This window comes from Nuphar pumila, chromosome 16 (assembly GCF_984573655.1).
Source record: "Nuphar pumila chromosome 16, dmNupPumi1.hap1.1, whole genome shotgun sequence".
Taxonomy (NCBI): domain Eukaryota; kingdom Viridiplantae; phylum Streptophyta; class Magnoliopsida; order Nymphaeales; family Nymphaeaceae; genus Nuphar; species Nuphar pumila.
Genome location: NC_143264.1, coordinates 75516044 through 75533536, shown reverse-complemented (window position 1 = coordinate 75533536; position 17493 = coordinate 75516044). Strand labels below are relative to the sequence as shown.

The following is a 17493-nucleotide window of genomic DNA, read 5'->3' as shown; positions in this document are numbered from 1 at the left end:
GCATTTTTATAAAAGAAAAAACGGTAACCCTCATTTACCATTGAATCCATAACAGGCTTATTACCTCATTTGCCTATGCCATTATCCACGCCCAATAGGGTTACCATACTTGTTTTCTTCTCTTTCTTGATTTTAGAGGGTATGAGAGTGAAAAAGTTACAGATCAGATATTTTAGAGGGCATTGGTGATCAGATATTTTCAGAAGTCTGTTTATTTCTGCAAGTATTACAATATGTTAGAGAGAGAGAGAGAGACGTTGTTGTTGATGGCCATACTCCATGCTTTGCTTTTATGGTTTGGTGAAAGAAGGGCAGGAGGAGACTGCAGACAGCGAGAAGACAGGCAACATAGTGAGCTCAAAAAAGACATACCTCCAAATGATAAAGAGCACACCTAGGGCATGTTCGGCTGCTCTCAGAACATGTGATGTGATTTAGAATCTCATGAGATTCTAAATCATTTGATTTTGGAGTCTCATGAGAAAGCAATTCTCATGTTCGGTTAGGATCACTTCAGCATTATGTAGAATCATGACCTGGGTCTGAACCAGCTCTAATTCAGATCCAGGTCCATCAGACCTAGCTTTGACTCAGGTCTGATTCAGGCCTGGGTTTGACCCGGGGAGAGAGAGAGAGAGAGAGAGAGAAAAAAACTTTGGACAATTTTCCAGTGAATTTATATTTATTGTTCATTTATTAGGTGTTCGTCATTAGGATAGGATCAATGTTAGATTATATGGCTTGATTCGAATGAAAACCCAAATCTATCTCAAGGTCAGGAGTTATTAATATCAATTTACTATGAAGCTCGTTACTAGCTCTAACTAAAGAGCCTTAAGAGCTCCACACACCTGGCTAGGTGGGTCAGCTTAGGGTGTTCAAGTTAAAGGATGTCGAGTCTGATATGCAGAATGGGCATCCCTTGCTGCAAGGTAGAAGCCTACGGGAAACTATCCCTAGTGGGCAGGGGAAGAGTAATTTTTTACACCGCAAAAAGTGAAACAGGGTTACAGTCAACATGGCACCTCTTTACCCGTAATGGGACATCTGAAACATAGCAGTGGTTTCTTCTCCGGAAAAAAAGAGAGAAGAAAAAGAAAAAACAAAGACAACCGTCTATATTGAAGATCAAGGAGTCAGGATTTTTTTTGCAAATTGGAAGGTGTAGAAGAAGGCCACATGCATCCCAATGAGGCAAAACTCTAGCACAAGGCGGAAAGAGAGTAAGCAAAGCGTGCAGATACCGCGGGCAGATCAGGTGCAATGTGATTGCACCTTTAGTGTGCTGCTGCACCAGATCACCCACCATCTGCTATTGGGCCCCACTGCTGTCAGGATGTATCCCAAAGATTGTGGGTGATCAGGTGCAGCAGCACACTAAAAGTGTGCAATCACATTGCACCTGATCCTCCCTCCCCGCATAAATGGCGCATCCTTGAATCAACTGCTTCCTGTCCACCCGCACTGCAGCTTCAAACTACCCGGTCTAGTTGGTGGTGGTGGTGGTGGTGGTGGTGGTGTTTTCTTCTTTGCTTAGCTGTGAATAATGTTTCTGTTCTGAAGTTCTGTTTCTGTTAACCAAAATTATTTACATTCTACAGTTCTACTTTTGTTCATCATGAGTACATAGGCAAAAATGAGTAGTAACAAAGGGTTCTGTTACACCCATATCAACCTTCCATTTAGATCTACAGCTTGATGTATGTTGCCATCTGTTGCAATCGCCTGGTTCTTCACTTTTGCTGGCCAGGCTGAGCTTCGGATTGCAAGCTTGGATTGCGGATGTGTGCCATCCATGGCTACCTGAGATGAATTCTCCAGCAAGACCTCATTCAAGAATTCTTCTGCTACGTCTCCATCTTCGTCAACCCGCAGCTGCCTTGCATACCATTTGAAGCCCTGTAGTTGCTCATATCAGTAGTGTGTTTGGTAACATTTGAAACAAGACCAAATTCATGAATTTGCATGACCAATAAAAGCAGTACGCTAGAAGAAAAGTTTAAACTTGCCAGATCAATAAAAGAAACATTCATCCAAAATTGCTACTATGCATTCACTTACCGTACTGGTATGCACACACACACACACACACACACACACATGATGCCGTGAACTAAATTTAAAAGTTGAATGAGCCAGTTCTATATAAAATGTGGGATTGCTGATATCTTGCTACTGTAAAATCAAACTAAAAACCCATATAGCACTGTACCACACAAGAAAACAGAAAACAGAAAAATAGATAGCAAATGGAGATAGCTAACAAGGCACTTTTTTTTTTAATGTGCAAGTTCTGATACCTTGCTATTGTGAAACCAACTAAAAAAGAAATAAAATACCCACAAAAGACCACACGAGAAAGCAGAAAATGAAAAAAAAAACAAATAGCAAGCAAGACAAAGACATGGCTCCTCCTCGAATGCAAGAAAGGAAATGAATGCCACCAGCAAAGAGGGATATTACATTGTTGCATACATAGGCTCACTTGTGCTCTTTCTCTGTTGGGCCAGGATCAGGTGACATCACATGGCACACTTTGAGTGTGCCTCTGCACTTGGCTGCCCTCCATCTGCTTTTGGGCCCCACAACTGACAAGACTGTCAGACTAAGTTGGAGGACATCAGGTGCAACGCACCCTTCAAAGTGTGCCATGTGATGGCACCTGATCCTGGCTCTTCTGTCTCTCTTAAGGTTGGTAGCTGAGAAATGAGATGGAGCTTCAGCTGAATCCCTTGCTCACCAGAACATGACAAACTATAAAAACCAACAATATATATATATATATATGGAGAGAGTAGCCCACAAATGTATGAATATGTTCTCCTTAGTTTCCCGGATCCTATAATTCACTTTCATCTTTCATCAGGAAACAACATCGAACATCATTCCAATACTGGTAGCAACTACTAACATAGAAACCTATCACCAAAAACACTGTAATACGTTGGTGCATCAGGGTGCATATGGAATCACACAATGACCTAGATTTTAGGGCATGTTTGGTTTGGCCAGCAAGCACCACCCTCCCTGCTCCTTTTTTTTTGGCCTTGATGGCGAGATGGAGCTTGCTGGCCGGCGAGCTCCACTCCCCTCCCTCTCCTGTTCTTTTGGGTGAGCGGAGGTGGGGTGGAGCTAGTCGGAATCTACCTCCAGCGAGCTCCAGCCCCTCCTCGCTCTGTTCTTTCTTCTTTGATGGCGAGATGAAACTCGCCAATCAGTGAGCTTCACTGTCCTCCTTATCCTGTTCTTTTGGGTGAGCTGAGGTGGGGTGGAGCTCGCCGGAAACCACTACCAGTGAGCTCCACCCCTCCTTGCTCCATATTTTCTTCCTTGATGGCAAGCTGGCCTACTGCGAGCTCCACTCTCCTCCCTCCCCTGTTTTTTTAGTGAGCTGAATGGGGTGGAGCAGAGGTGGGATTCTTTTCTTCTTCTCACTAAACAAACATGAAAAACAGAACCACATGAGAATTGGGATCATGTGATTTTGAGTCTCATGAAATTTCAATTCTCATGTGATTCCATTTCATTTTTGAAAAACGCAGACAAACATACCCTTGATGTCATGTTCAACACGATGTTGAGATTAATCATTCCTATCTTGCTTTGGTTGCACAAACCATAAGCCAACTCATAGAATAGAGCTGAATTTATCCTATTTTTTGCTATTTTATTAAAATTTTCCTTTTTCACCAACTTTGCATTGTGTTCATTCCCCATCCACGCTGGTGGAGCCTTCATCTTTGAGTGGAGTGTCTTCATTTTCAAATCAGTATACGACCATTAAACCATATAAACTTTTTTAGCCTCTTCAATGAACATGATATGGGTCATTGCTGAATCAATGTGCATTACTCAAGTGACTTGAGAAGTCAGGTGAGTCCCACAACATCCTGTTCAACGAGGATTTCAGATCATCAAATGGGTGATGAGTGTCTAATCAGGACAGTAACTTGAAATGTTGAGCATCTTTCGACTAAAACACGGGAAAATATTAAGATCCATCTCATAATCACATGATACACAACAAACATGGAACACTAACGCAGCAACTGAATTCATGTCCAAGTAAGCCACTTTCTGCAGGGACAATCATTCATGCAATTCAGGACTTCAGGCTAATTGTTTCTGACTGAGGCCTTAGGCCCTGGTGATTCCAGTTACTTTCTAAACTAGTTCAGAATCTGCTTATTTTCAACTTTCAAAGATACTTGAGCCAAATAGTTCCCTCCACAAGAAAAAACATGGAAGCTGTGCTGTTCTGCTGCTAAGTTAAGCACCACCATCACCGTTCACCATCAGAACCAGCAAAATTGCTATAATAAAACCTATAATCGTGTGACATTCACAAGCAGTTATAACCCCATGCTTGTGATTAATAAGTGACAGTTTTATGCTTAAGAAGGTTCATTTTGGAGCTCTGAGCTCTTAACCTTTTCCATCTTCCCCAACCTTTTCGGCGTAGGTGAGCTTTTGGAGATGTTCTCGTACAAAAGCTCCCATCTTACTCTCTAAATCTTTTCAGTATCACCACACTTCCCAACTCACAGCAAACTTTCTCCAACTGAATAATAGGTTTCCTAATTTTCCTTTATGGCTTCTAAGTTATTCCAGTAGATGAAGCAATTGCAGCTCACAGCATCATGTTGGCTGCAATCTGAATTATGAGAAAGAGGAAGTATAGCCCCCCATGAATTCAACTATCTCCAAACTACAAAGCACAAGGAACCTGTCTCCCTATTTGCTTAGCTTGTCAGTTTATGTACCAACGACATTTTCATCTGCAAATTCTACTACTAAACCAAGGAGTGATGATCAGCATCCAAATAGGAAATATGTTTGTCTTCTTGAAGTTATAATTTATATCATCAAAATCAAATTCTTCTCTATCAAGCATAAGCGCCATATCCACTCCTGAGCATATGGTTTTGACTGATTAACTTTTGCAGTAAGTGAACCAGCAACCAATAATTCAATTTTTATTTTGACAACTTTTAGATGTGAGTGCCCTGTCAATCTCTCCTTCCCTTTCTTTTTTCGTTTTTTGAGTGGACACAGCCATGTGATGCATGTGCCATTATCTTGATAATCAAATCATCTATTCTACATTTTGAGTCATAGGCAGTGGGCTCGACTCGACATCCACCCAAGAAATGGCTATTTATGTGAATTGTGCTGGTATATTAGTCTCAAAAGCATGCAATTCATTCGGACCAAAAATTTTACTTAAATCAGAAAGCAGGAACCAGGTATTTATGGTTTTCAAGGCATATCAAACTGCATAAAGCTCTAAAAGCATAATCTTTGCCATGTAATCGCCTGTCATTTGAGTTCATTTGTTCAGACCTACTCATGAGCAAAAACAATAGCACCATTTACAAATGCATCATAGCAAACATGAATATTCAACCAAAGACTGCATGTATTTAGGTTGAATGGCATAGTGTCAATCCCTAAACCTGTAAACCAGATAGCTACAACAGGCCACACAGCTAGGAAGAAGTGTGAGGAACAAGAGTTGTTGAAACTAGCATATTGGAAGATCAAACAGCTAAAATAACCATAACCAATTATGACATTATAGGTTTCTTCCTATTGATCACGTCTGTAACCTGCATTAGCACTCTTCTTCAGTAGTTTCCCTGATGAAACTAAAGGTTACCAGGGGACCATTCACAGAGAGCTGCTGAATGCACCAGAAACACCTAACATGTGAAGTAGATGCATAAGGATGTTGTGTTCTAGGATGAACCTGCTTGACTTGAGTTCAAAACATTAATACTTTTCTTTTCTGCTCTCCTAAGCAATGATAAAGTTCTATAAAACATTATACGAGTCTCAAAGCCCTCTACGGGCAAAAGTTATATAAAGCATCACACAAACGTTTCTGTTTATGCACATATATGCAACTCTTTAATAGGGAAATCATGGAACTTGTCATGTTAAAACTCCTGGCATGAACCTTCTCAACAAGAATTACAAAGCTACATTTCCAATGGCTGATATGTCCTAAAATTTTATCAATAGTTTTCATAGCAAACCATGTTACAGGAGTATGTCAAAAGTAGGGAGAGAACAACATTGGGGCACAAGTTAAATGCTTTCCAAATACCTACTAGAAGCCATGCCTACATTCAACTTCTCAATGAGATCTGTTAAAATGTAAAACTGTACATATATGTATATATAATAATATTATATTATTATATATATAAATACATTTTTCATTTCTTTCTTTTCTGTAATTTTTTTCCTTTATTTTTATTTTTTGTCTTTATGTCATCTAGTTCAGTTTGAACTAGAATGATTGTTGCTAGTCAAATCCTGTCCAGACTTGACTAGCAATAGAGCTAATAGAGTTGTTGGACTGACACATTCCAACAGCTCTAAATAGAGCTGTTGGACTGTGCCCAACAGCTCTATTGAGTCCTCTTTCAGCTGTGTATATAAAGGGGTGCAGCCCCTCTTGTATTTTACTCCAATGCTTCTTAAGCAATTGGTTTTTCATATCAATAAAGAATACATTTTTATTTTTATTTTGTTTTCAGTTATACCCTTTTTAAGGGTTATGCTTTAGTGTCATTCTTGACACTTGCTCTTGTTAATCTAAGCTCGTGTTTCGAAGATCCCCATTTCATTTCATGGTATCAGAGCCGCGGAAGTACTAAATCTTGAGGAAAAGCTGCCTCGGTTTCTGTGCCCATTTGCAAAAGTGTTCACCACTTGAAGAGAAGTGTTTTATCACTTCATTGGAGAAGATTTCACATCTTGTTGTATTGTTTTTTTTTTTCATTTTCCTTCTTGTTTTTCTTCTATCCCTATTCTTTCTCTCCTTGTAATCGATGGATGACAATGATAAAGTCACCATCATGCCTATGAAACTAAGCGATACGAACTATGTAACATGGGCTTCAATCATGAAGCACCATATATGGGGAAAAGGCTTACGGGGGATTGTGGATGGTTCTGATTCGGAACCTAAGCTATCTCTTACTAAAAAGGAGGGAGATAAAGAGGTCCCTCTATCAGAAGAAGAGAAAATCAAGGCTATTGCCTCATACGAGAAGAAATGAAAAGAATGGAGAATATCTCATGCGAAGATAATGTCATGGCTTATCAATAGCGTTGACATTAAAAAATGCTCAAGTCTTGCCAAATTTGATCATGCCGATAAGGCATGGGAATACCTTAAGAATATGTATTCCCTTAAAGATATTGCACACGTGTGCAACCTCCAAGAAAAAGTTCGAATGATGACACAAGGAGACAAAACTATTCGTGAATATTACAATGGGTTGTCCGAACTTTGGGAAGAACTTTCCCTTTTAGAACCAAAGTGGCATTGTGCCGAAGACATCGAGCTTCGTCAGAAACAACTCAATGCTGAACATTTTTACCAGTTTATCACTGGATTAAGGCCGGAATTTGAAACCACTAAATCGGCCCTACTTCACCGGGGGAAAATTCCTTCTATTGTTGAAACTATTAAAGAGTTAACAATGGAAGAAAATCGTCTCCGGAAAGGTTCTTTAAAAATTGAAGATGATTCCGTTTTAGCCGTGTCTAGACCAGGGAATCATGTTCGATCATATAGGCCTCCTCACTTTAACCGACAAAATGGTGACTATGATAAGAAGAAAGTTATTTGTTATCACTGTCATGAACCGGGACACTACAGGCCACAATGTCCCAAACTTAAGGAGCTGAGAGAAAAAAGAGTTGCAATTGCTGGATCGGAGCCTAAAGATCAGGATGCACCAGTTTCCCTGGCCCAACTAATGGAGATTCTTCAGCCTCTCATCAAAGGTGCCTCTTCCTCATCTGAAGCTTCAACCGGCGCAGCAGCCTCATCTTTTTCTGATCTAGGTAAAATTTCTTGGCTTCTTGACTCTGGTGCATCTTTTCATATGACCCCAAATAATCACAGTCTATCCAAATGTGTTAAAAATAAAACAAGTGTGTCAAAGGTCTTTACTGCTGATGGGACTTCTCTTGAAATAGAAGGAATAGGAAATTTTAAAAAAAATTATAAAACAAAAAAAAAATTTATTCCAGAAATTAGACATGTTCCCAAATTAAATTTAAATCTTTTATCTGTATCTCAAATTTCTGATTATGGGTGTAATATTTCTTTTTCTTCTCATGGTTGTTGGGTACAGGATCGTCAGTCAGGCAAGCTGATTGGGGAAGGCCATAGAGAAGGAGGACTCTATTACATGGATTTTTTGGAAATGCCGAAGAAAGTTTTTTGTTATAATATTCAAAAAATAGAGTTGGAACTGTGGCATAAGAGACTTGGTCACCCACATATAGCCAAAATCCAACATTTTCCAAATCTAGGGAAATTTTGTAACTCTGAATCATTTGATTGTAAAGATTGTATTCTCGGCAAAATGAAAAGATTACCATTTCAGAACAGAACCTTTTTCTCTTCAAGACCACTTGAATTAATACACTCGGATGTTTGGGGTCCTGCACCAGTAATTTCTAAAGGAGGATTTGTTTACTATGTTATTTTTGTCGATGATTTCTCCCGACATACGTGGATGTACTTTCTCAAACATAAGTCTGAAGTATTTTCATACTTTCAAACTTTTCATAATATGGTTAAAAACAAGTTTCAAAATGATATTACTATTTTTCGCACAGATTCAGGGGGAGAGTTTTTATCCACAGATTTTCAAAATTATCTTAAATTGCATGGCATCACACATCAAAGATCTTGTCCTTATACACCTCAACAAAATGGACTGGCAGAACGAAAACATCGCCATATTATAGAAACCACTAGGACTTTATTAATAGCAAATCAAGTCCCGAAAGACTTTTGAGCAGAAGCCGCCTTAACTGCCACCTATCTCATTAATAGGATGTCATCTTCTTCGTTACAAAATATCACTCCCATTGAAAAACTTATGAACATTTCTCCAGACTACTCTAGACTAAGAATATTTGGGTGCAAATGTTTCATATTTACTGACAAAAATGATAAACTTTCCCCTCGTGCGATTCCCTGTGCCTTTTTAGGATATGCTGAAAACCAGAAAGGTTATAGATGTTTTGACTTAAAAAATAATAAACTATATGTGTCTAGAAATGTTTTCTTTCTTAAAAAAGAGAGCTTCTTTGATTTTAGAAAATTAAAAGACGTCACTGAGTACTCATTTTTGCTAGATCTAACATCAACATCTGATGAATATGACCTTGACTGTAACTTTGATGATGATCAAAGAATTATTAATCTTAATGTTGAAAATGAAGAAGTTCATAGAGATACTAGTATTCAATATTCCAGGCGACAAGAGTCTAATCCTCCATGTGCACTTGAGAAATATTCTAACATTCCAACTAGACAATCAACCCGAATCTCGAGGCCTCCAGGAAAGTTTGTATCATACGAGTCTTTCTCACCCACATATAGGGCAGTTGTTGCATTAATTCACTCACATGAAGAACCATCCACATATTTTCAAGCAAAAAATGATATCAAATAGATAGAAGCCATGAAAGTTGAATTAGATGCACTTGAAAAGGCTTCTACATGGAATATTCAAGATCTTCCTTCAGGGAAGAAAACTATAGGATGTCGATGGGTTTATAAAATTAAAACCAAGAGTAATGGTACTCTTGAAAGATATAAAGCCCGTTTAGTAGCCAAAGGTTATGCCCAAGAATATGGGATTGATTATGAAGAAACCTTTGCTCCGGTGGCTCGTATGACTACTGTCCGAACCTTAATTGCCTTAGCTTCTATCAAAAAATGGTCTATTTTTCAAATGGATGTCAAAAATGCTTTTTTAAATGGAAAGCTAGTTGAAGAAGTATATATGGAACCCCCTCCTGGTCTAAGTATTCCTAAGGGTAAAGTCCTTCGCTTAGAAAAAACTCTTTATGGACTTAAACAAGCACCAAAAGCTTGGTATGATAGGTTTAGTCGTGTTATGATTGATATTGGTTTTCAATTCTGTTTAACTGACACTGCTTTGTTTATTAAGAATTCTGATGCAGGGATCATTGTGCTTCTTCTCTATGTGGATGATATGATCATCACCGGAAGCGATAAACAGGGAGTTAAAACAATCAAAACACTTCTTAAATCTCATTTTGAAATGACTGATTTGGGCTTGTTGAGATATTTTTTAGGCATTGAAGTTGCTTATTCTCCTAGAGGATATTTATTATCTCAGACTAAATTTGCTTTTGATATTGTTTTTAGGTCTGGTATTACTGATGATAAGAAAGTCGACACTCCAGAAGTTGTTAATGTTAAAATGAAGATTGATGATGGAGAACTTCTTGCAGACCCTACTCCTTACAGACAGCTTGTCGGGGCACTTTCCTATCTATCCATTACCAGACCAGATATAGCACATGTTGTTCATACAGCAAGTCAATTTCAACATGCTCCTACTTCTGTTCATATGGGAGCAGTCATACGTATTATCAGATACATCAAGTCCTCTCTTTCACGAGGACTTTTCTTATCTTCCTCCTCTTCTCTTGATTTAATTGCATATACTGATGCTGATTGGGGAGGTGATCCCAATAACAGACACTCAACCACTGGCTTTTGTGTCTTTTTAGGGGAATCATTAATCTCGTGGAGGTGTAAAAAGCAGCAGAAGGTATCTCTCTCATCCACCGAAGCTGAATACAGAGCCATGGCAACCACGACCATGGAAGTAGTTTGGCTCCGACGACTGCTTGCTAACATGGGAGTTGAAGCAACAAAGGCTTCACAAATATGTTGTGACAACAAAAGTGCGATCTACATTGCCAGTAACAGAACATTCCACGAACGCACCAAATACATCGAAATGGATTGTCACTACGTCAGAGAGGAATATCTACACGGGATAATTGATCTGCCATATGTCACTTCAGAATATCAGTTAGCAGACTTCTTTACAAAGCCTCTCGCTGCTCCCCGATTTCACTTTCTCTTAGACAAACTTTCGCTCATTGTACCGTAAGTTTGAGGGGGAGTGTTAAAATGTAAAACTGTACATATATGTATATATAATAATATTATATTATTATATATATATAAATACATTTTTCATTTCTTTCTTTTCTGTAATTTTTTCCCTTTATTTTTATTTTTTGTCTTTATGTCATCTAGTTCAGTTTGAACTAGAATGACTGTTGCTAGTCAAATCCTGTCCAGACTTGACTAGAAATAGAGCTGTTGGACTGACACAGTCCAACAGCTCTTAATAGAGCTGTTGGACTGACACATTCCAACAGCTCTAAATAGAGCTGTTGGACTGTGCCCAACAGCTCTATTGAGTCCTCTTTCAGCTGTGTATATAAAGGGGTGCAGCCCCTCTTGTATTTTACTCCAATGCTTCTTAAGCAATTGGTTTTTCATATCAATAAAGAATACATTTTTATTTTTATTTTGTTTCCAGTTATACCCTTTTTAAGGGTTATGCTTTAGTGTCATTCTTGACACTTGCTCTTGTTAATCTAAGCTCGTGTTTCGAAGATCCCCATTTCATTTCAAGATCAAACCCTACATTTTATTCCCAGTTACGAAAACATAATAAAAGAGGTGGAATATGGTCTCATTAAAAAATAAGAATGGTCCAACAACTGCATTATTAAAAGCTTCCTATGAGCCTATAAACTGATTATATAACCAATAGTTTAATAACAAGAAGTTTAGCCATTTTCAGAAAAGGAACCATGAAGGCTTTTAGAGAACGTATACTAGCCATATAAAATCAAACAAACTCAGCAACTAATAACAGTATATGATTCTTGCAAAAAAGAAACCTTTTTATTGGTTTATGGTGAAAAAGAAAGCCAGAAAAAGAAAAAAGCATACAACTAAAAAGGGAAAACTAGAGCAGCCAAATGTGTATGTGCTTATATAGAGAGGCTAACAAAACTTTCTCTAACATGCAAAGAAAAAGATCGAAAAAAAAAAGCTTATGCATGAATTTCTATGAAAGAATGGGAAAATGTTTGGAGATGAAAATGTATCAAGGTAGTACAGCAATCATCATGCAGAATATATGCAGATCAGAACAATTATTTAGCTAGCGATTTGTGCAGCTAGTCCATGCACATCATATTGTCGGACCATTACACCATGCAATTCAAATATGCATAACATCCATTTATCTATTACATGACTAGATATTTGATGGTTGCTCCTCTCTGGATAGGCAAAGGAACATCTAATTCTATTATTTCAACTCAAGCTAAGCTGTTCTCTTTTTTTTTTCACATATCAGGCGATGCAATTATAGAACATAAACTATACATATCTCAGTTGTTATGAATTGGATCTGTGATGTATCTTTCATTTTATCCTTTATTGTGGAAAGAATAATGAGGATCAGCCTTGTCATTCCTCTAGACTTTGGTCTGCATCAATGTCTGACCATCCTAGTTCTAACCCAACCCTTTTAAACAACTAGAAGCAAGCATTTCCATGGTTTCTGAGAGCATGAATTTCTAAACTTTTTGAATGACAGAGGACATTAATCGAACAAGTATTTCAGCATGATAACACTTCTAACATTATCATCATCATGCCTGTGATGGCTAATGAAGTTACCACCAAAATTTTAAATAGTTGATACCAAGAAGGTTGTTAGTAATATCTACCATTCCCCACTTGCAAAATCGCCAGGGTTCTTGGCGAGAAGAAAAAAACTAAAACGCCCAAGACGAATATGCATCTAGAAGCTGAATGGATAAGACCCCCTGTACAAATTATTCAGATTCCCAAGCACTAAAATTCCCAATTCTCATATTTGTCAGGAGAAGTAACTAAAATAAAGAAATAAACACAACTATCCAAGCATATACCCAGCCCCAATGTTAAATCCTGCAACTAGTAAAGCACTATACTTTCAGGCAAGAAGATGAAAAACCACAAGATACTCAGCAGTTCAATGACAAGAACCATCAACAAAAACATCAAAAAAGTTATTCAAGGAGAGAACCTTCTATTTTCAACATGGGAGCATGAGATAACAAGAAATTCTACATGAAGAAAGAACCACAAACAGAAATCTTCCAAAAAAGAGAAAAAAACGCACACCACAAAACCCACCGTTCTCCAATTCTCCCGTAAGCATCAAAATTTGCATAAACTTCAAAAGAATCAACAAAACCCACATCAAGAAACGCGCTACACAATCGAATACTTCGTAAGAAACTCATCTTAAGATATTGAATCCCCACACTAACAATGCAATCAATCAATCATACAACAAAAAAAGAAGACACCAACAAAAGAAAAACTGACTACCTGGACTCCACCTTCTCCAAGATTACATTCGGTGACGACGGGCCCCGTATAAGGCCTCTCCACCGGCACAGGCACCTTCACGCTGAACCCTTTGGAAGGCCTAACGATGCCATCATTTGCATTGGACGCACCCACATGACCATCATCACTGCCATCATGATCATGGCTCTCGTCCTTGACGATCCCCAAGATACTAGCGATCTTTTTTAAGAAACCCATCCTTTCTGCTTTGATTCGATCCTCCTTTCTACCCAAGAGAACCTCCGAATACGCACGCTCTAGATGCCCATGTTGGGTATATCAAATTATCAATGATGGTGATGATGGTGGTGAAACACCATACATCAAATGATGAATTTATGGATGGTCAATTGCTTTGCTTGCACCGATCAATCATTGGATAGTGAAGAGCTGTCGGCGGATTTCTTGATGGCGCTTTCGGGTAAGAACAAGGGTTCCTTGACTCGGGAGGTTATAAAAGAATTAAGCTGTGAGAAGGCGTGTTGCCATGTGGAATACATTCTCAAAGTTTTCTTAAAAACTTTCGGTCTTTCTTGCTTCTATCAAAATTGCTCATACTTTTACAAACAGCTGCAGATAGATGGAGGCTTGATCTTCGGATTCAATAAGTCACCATTTTAATAGTGGCCTACGAGTGCAAATGGATCTAGTACAGGCCGGATCATGATTAATTAGAATCTGAATCTGGTTTTTGAGCTTTGGAACAAAGAATGGGTCTGATGTTGTGAACATGAATCCAATTCTAAACTTTTTATGGCACTTAATGATCCATCATAAATATATCAAAAGCTTGTATTTTATTCTTAAAAGTATAAATAGATTGGATTTGTTCCAAAAAGGATTGCAGATCCAACAAAGAATGTCAACACTAGGGGTGCAAAAGGGTTGGATTCAGGCCGGATCCTGTCAGAACCAAATTTGGATTCGGATCTGGATTGGATCCCAAGAGGTTAGATTGAATCTGAATGGGAAGTACATGTGGTAATATTGGATTAAAAAAAAAAGCTATTTACATGTAAAAAATGCATTCGGGTTGGATTTTGACTCAGATCAACTCCAAATCAAACTTAAAATGCTGATTTGAATTAAATCTTAGCCTGAAAGTGATTTGATTGAACAGATCTGAATCTACATTCGGATCTTACTTAAAAGACCCATAGCTGAAAAACATGCCTAACTCAGATTGGATATTCAACCATATCCGATCAGTTTGCGGCCCTAGTCAAAATTTTATAGGGAGCTGTTGAAGGCCATGCTGAAAATCACGTGGTTATGGATCTTTTAACCAACGCGGCTCAGGCAGGAGCAGTTAGTGCACATCACTTTGTGTTGAGACGTTGCAAGTTCGAATCCCAATGGTATGATTGCTTAACCCCAGTTTTCTCTGTGAAAAAAAGATGGATCTTTTTAAGTTATTATGCCAAATCCAATCTTGTGGAAACAAAATTGCCCGATTGGCCAATGTAAAACTTGATGACGAGGCATATCAGGATCTCTATACAATACATCCAATACCTCATCAAGGAATGGCGAATTGGAGTTATTTTGCACCAGCCACCAAGAAGCAACAGGTTCCAATGTTCTCTCTATTTGGATCATCAGCAAAATGAATCTTGCCATCACATATGGTCATAGTGCTGGAAGCATAAAACTTTGAGACAGGGACCTACTCCCGAGGCCTATGCTACCTATTGGCTTATGCATAGGGGCGACACTCATGAGAATAGTGTTGGTCATACATGACCTCTGTGGCCATGTTTCAAAGAGACACTCATCGAAGAGAGAGGTGGGCCCACTCTCTCTCCAATGGGTGAAACCGCCTAGAGAAGAGCCTTATCCCACTACGAGAAAAACGTGGATTAGCGATGGATGCTATCCGTCGTTAATCCATCGCTAAATAGCTTATCGACGAATTGGTGACGAATTAATGACGGATAGCATTCGTCGCAACAGAAATGAGTTGTCGCTACTTCCGTCGCTAATTAGCAACAGAAATGAGTTGTCGCTACTTCCGTCGCTAATTTGCGATGGACATGATCTATCGCGAGTTCGTCGCTATTTTAAATTAGCGACGGATAATATTTATCGCGAGTCCGTCGCTAATCCGTCGCTAAATTTAAAAAAAAAATAAAAAAAAAATTGCTCCCTGCCAGGCGGTATTCCGACAGCAATAGGCCAGACTTGTACCGCACCACACATGCGTTGCACCTGAGCGGCTCGGCCCCCCACTGCGGGGTCTTTTGCACAAAATCGGCGCACTCTTCCGCGGCGTTTCGACCTGGTTTCCTGCTTTTTCGGCCTGGCCCGCCATTGCGGGGTCTTCTGCACAACGCAGGAGAGTGCACCTCCGAACCGGTGCACTCTCATGCGAGCTCTCTGGCACCCTCTCAACCTGGTTTCCCGCTTGTCTGGACTGGCCCGCCACTGCGTGGTGTTCTGAACAACGCAGTGACTGCACCTCCGAATTGGCACGCTCTTCGGCGCCCTCCCGACCTGGTTCCCTCGCTTGTTCGTCGGCCTAAAACCAGAACCCCGAACAGAATCGTTAGGCCGGGAACGGAAAGCCACACTCAGAAAAGAAAACCACTTACTAGACCAGAGAGGTTGGGCCGGCCTGGTCCTCCAACGCCAGCGGGCGACTCTGACTCCTCTTCTTCCTCGCGTTCCTCCGCCACGAGGTCATCCTCGTTCGAGAAGTCAAGGAGGCCCCTCCACGAAGTAGTCAGTTTAAATTTTGCACGGGAAGAGAGGGAAAATTTCGTGCCTTAGATGGGTCGATTTAAATCGAAAAGTAGCAATGGATTAGCGACAGAATGTTTTCGTCGCTAATCCGTCACTAATTAGGGACGGATTAGAGACAGAAAAATTCTCTCGCGAATCTGTCGCTAATTAGCGACAGATTCGCGATGAAAATATTCTCTCGCTAATTAGCATTTTTCTTGTAGTGTTTGGCGACGGAAAAATTTTGTCGCTAATCCGTCGCTCATTAGCGATGAAATTAGCAAGAGAAAACTTTCCGTCGCTAATTTTGCAAACATTTCGAATGTTAGAGACGAATAGTTTTCTCTCTCTAATCTGTCGCAAATGTCCGTCGCTAATTAACATTTTTCTTGTAGTGTCCAAAATGAAGCACACTTTCGTGAAATTGTTACACTTTCACGTTAGGTTATCGGCTACCCAGGAAGGAGTAAGTTTCAGCATAACTTCTCTCTTATTTAAGTAAGAGAAGGCTTACTCACGAAACAAGAAAGAGAAAAAGCAACGAGTGAGCGCAAACCCCTCCTGAAGCAGGCCGTAAACAGTTCTCTTGCACATTCGTCTTTATTGATCCTTCAATGGTATCAGAGCCAGAGGTAGGTGATCTGCATAGGATCATCACTAGATCGACATTTGACGCTCAAAGTCACAAATCACCGATCAATCGTCACCCAAAAATCAAATGCCCGAAAACAGCTTAGTGCTCTTGTTTAGGCATATCAGGCAGGTCATCAGATTCTGATGACCTCTGTTCTAGTTTGCAAATAATAAGAGAAACAGACCTTGACTCGGGTATGCTAGTGATAGTAAAAAAAAAAAAGAGGAGGAGGGTCTCCTTTTTTCTTTCTGGAAGGTCGCCTGTTGCAGGCAACTTCAACAAAAAAAATAGGGTCTTCGTTTCTTTCTGGAAGGTCGCTTGTTACAAGCGACCTCAACAAAAAAAAAGAGGAATACCATAAGCGTAAGATCCCATAGGGTGATAAACAAAAAAAAAAATCAAAAAGTTTTTTTTTCTGCTCAATGTTTTTTTTTCTCTCAAAGGGTCGCTAGTAACAGGCAACCCCTCTTCACCGAGAAATCTCTTGTAGAAGGTCGCCTACATCAGGCAACCTTGAAAAAAAAACAAAAAAAGGGTACCTTTTTTTTCACAATCACTAGTTTATTAACACACCTTTTTCTTTTTCTCTGACGACCCATCCGACAAAGTGATCAAACCCAAAAAAGGGGTTTTATCGCAGAAAGGGGGAACCTGAAAAAAAATCTAAGAAAAGTTTTTTTTCAATCTCTGTCATTGTTGAGCGAGGTCGCTCCGACAACCTTTGGGCAACACCGTCATCCGGCAAGAGCGACCTCTGAGGTCTGTGAGATTTTTTTTTCTTCTTCTCGTTTGATCTAAAAAAAACAAACAAAAAAAAGAAGAGAGAGATCGTCGACATCTGACATCCGGAAAC

At 39.4% G+C, this 17493-nt stretch overlaps 1 protein-coding gene across 1 annotated transcript; it reads right to left on the bottom strand.

Moving 5' to 3' along the window:
- Positions 1-1549: 1549 nt before the first annotated feature.
- Positions 1550-13582, bottom strand: LOC149813651 (uncharacterized). The gene is made up of 2 exons (XM_089992226.1): positions 13265-13582; positions 1550-1899 (listed from the first exon to the last, which is right to left on the bottom strand). Exons 1-2 carry the CDS (start codon positions 13481-13483, stop codon positions 1660-1662), a joined length of 459 nt encoding a protein of 152 aa, XP_089848352.1. The 5' UTR covers positions 13484-13582; the 3' UTR covers positions 1550-1659.
- Positions 13583-17493: the final 3911 nt, after the last annotated feature.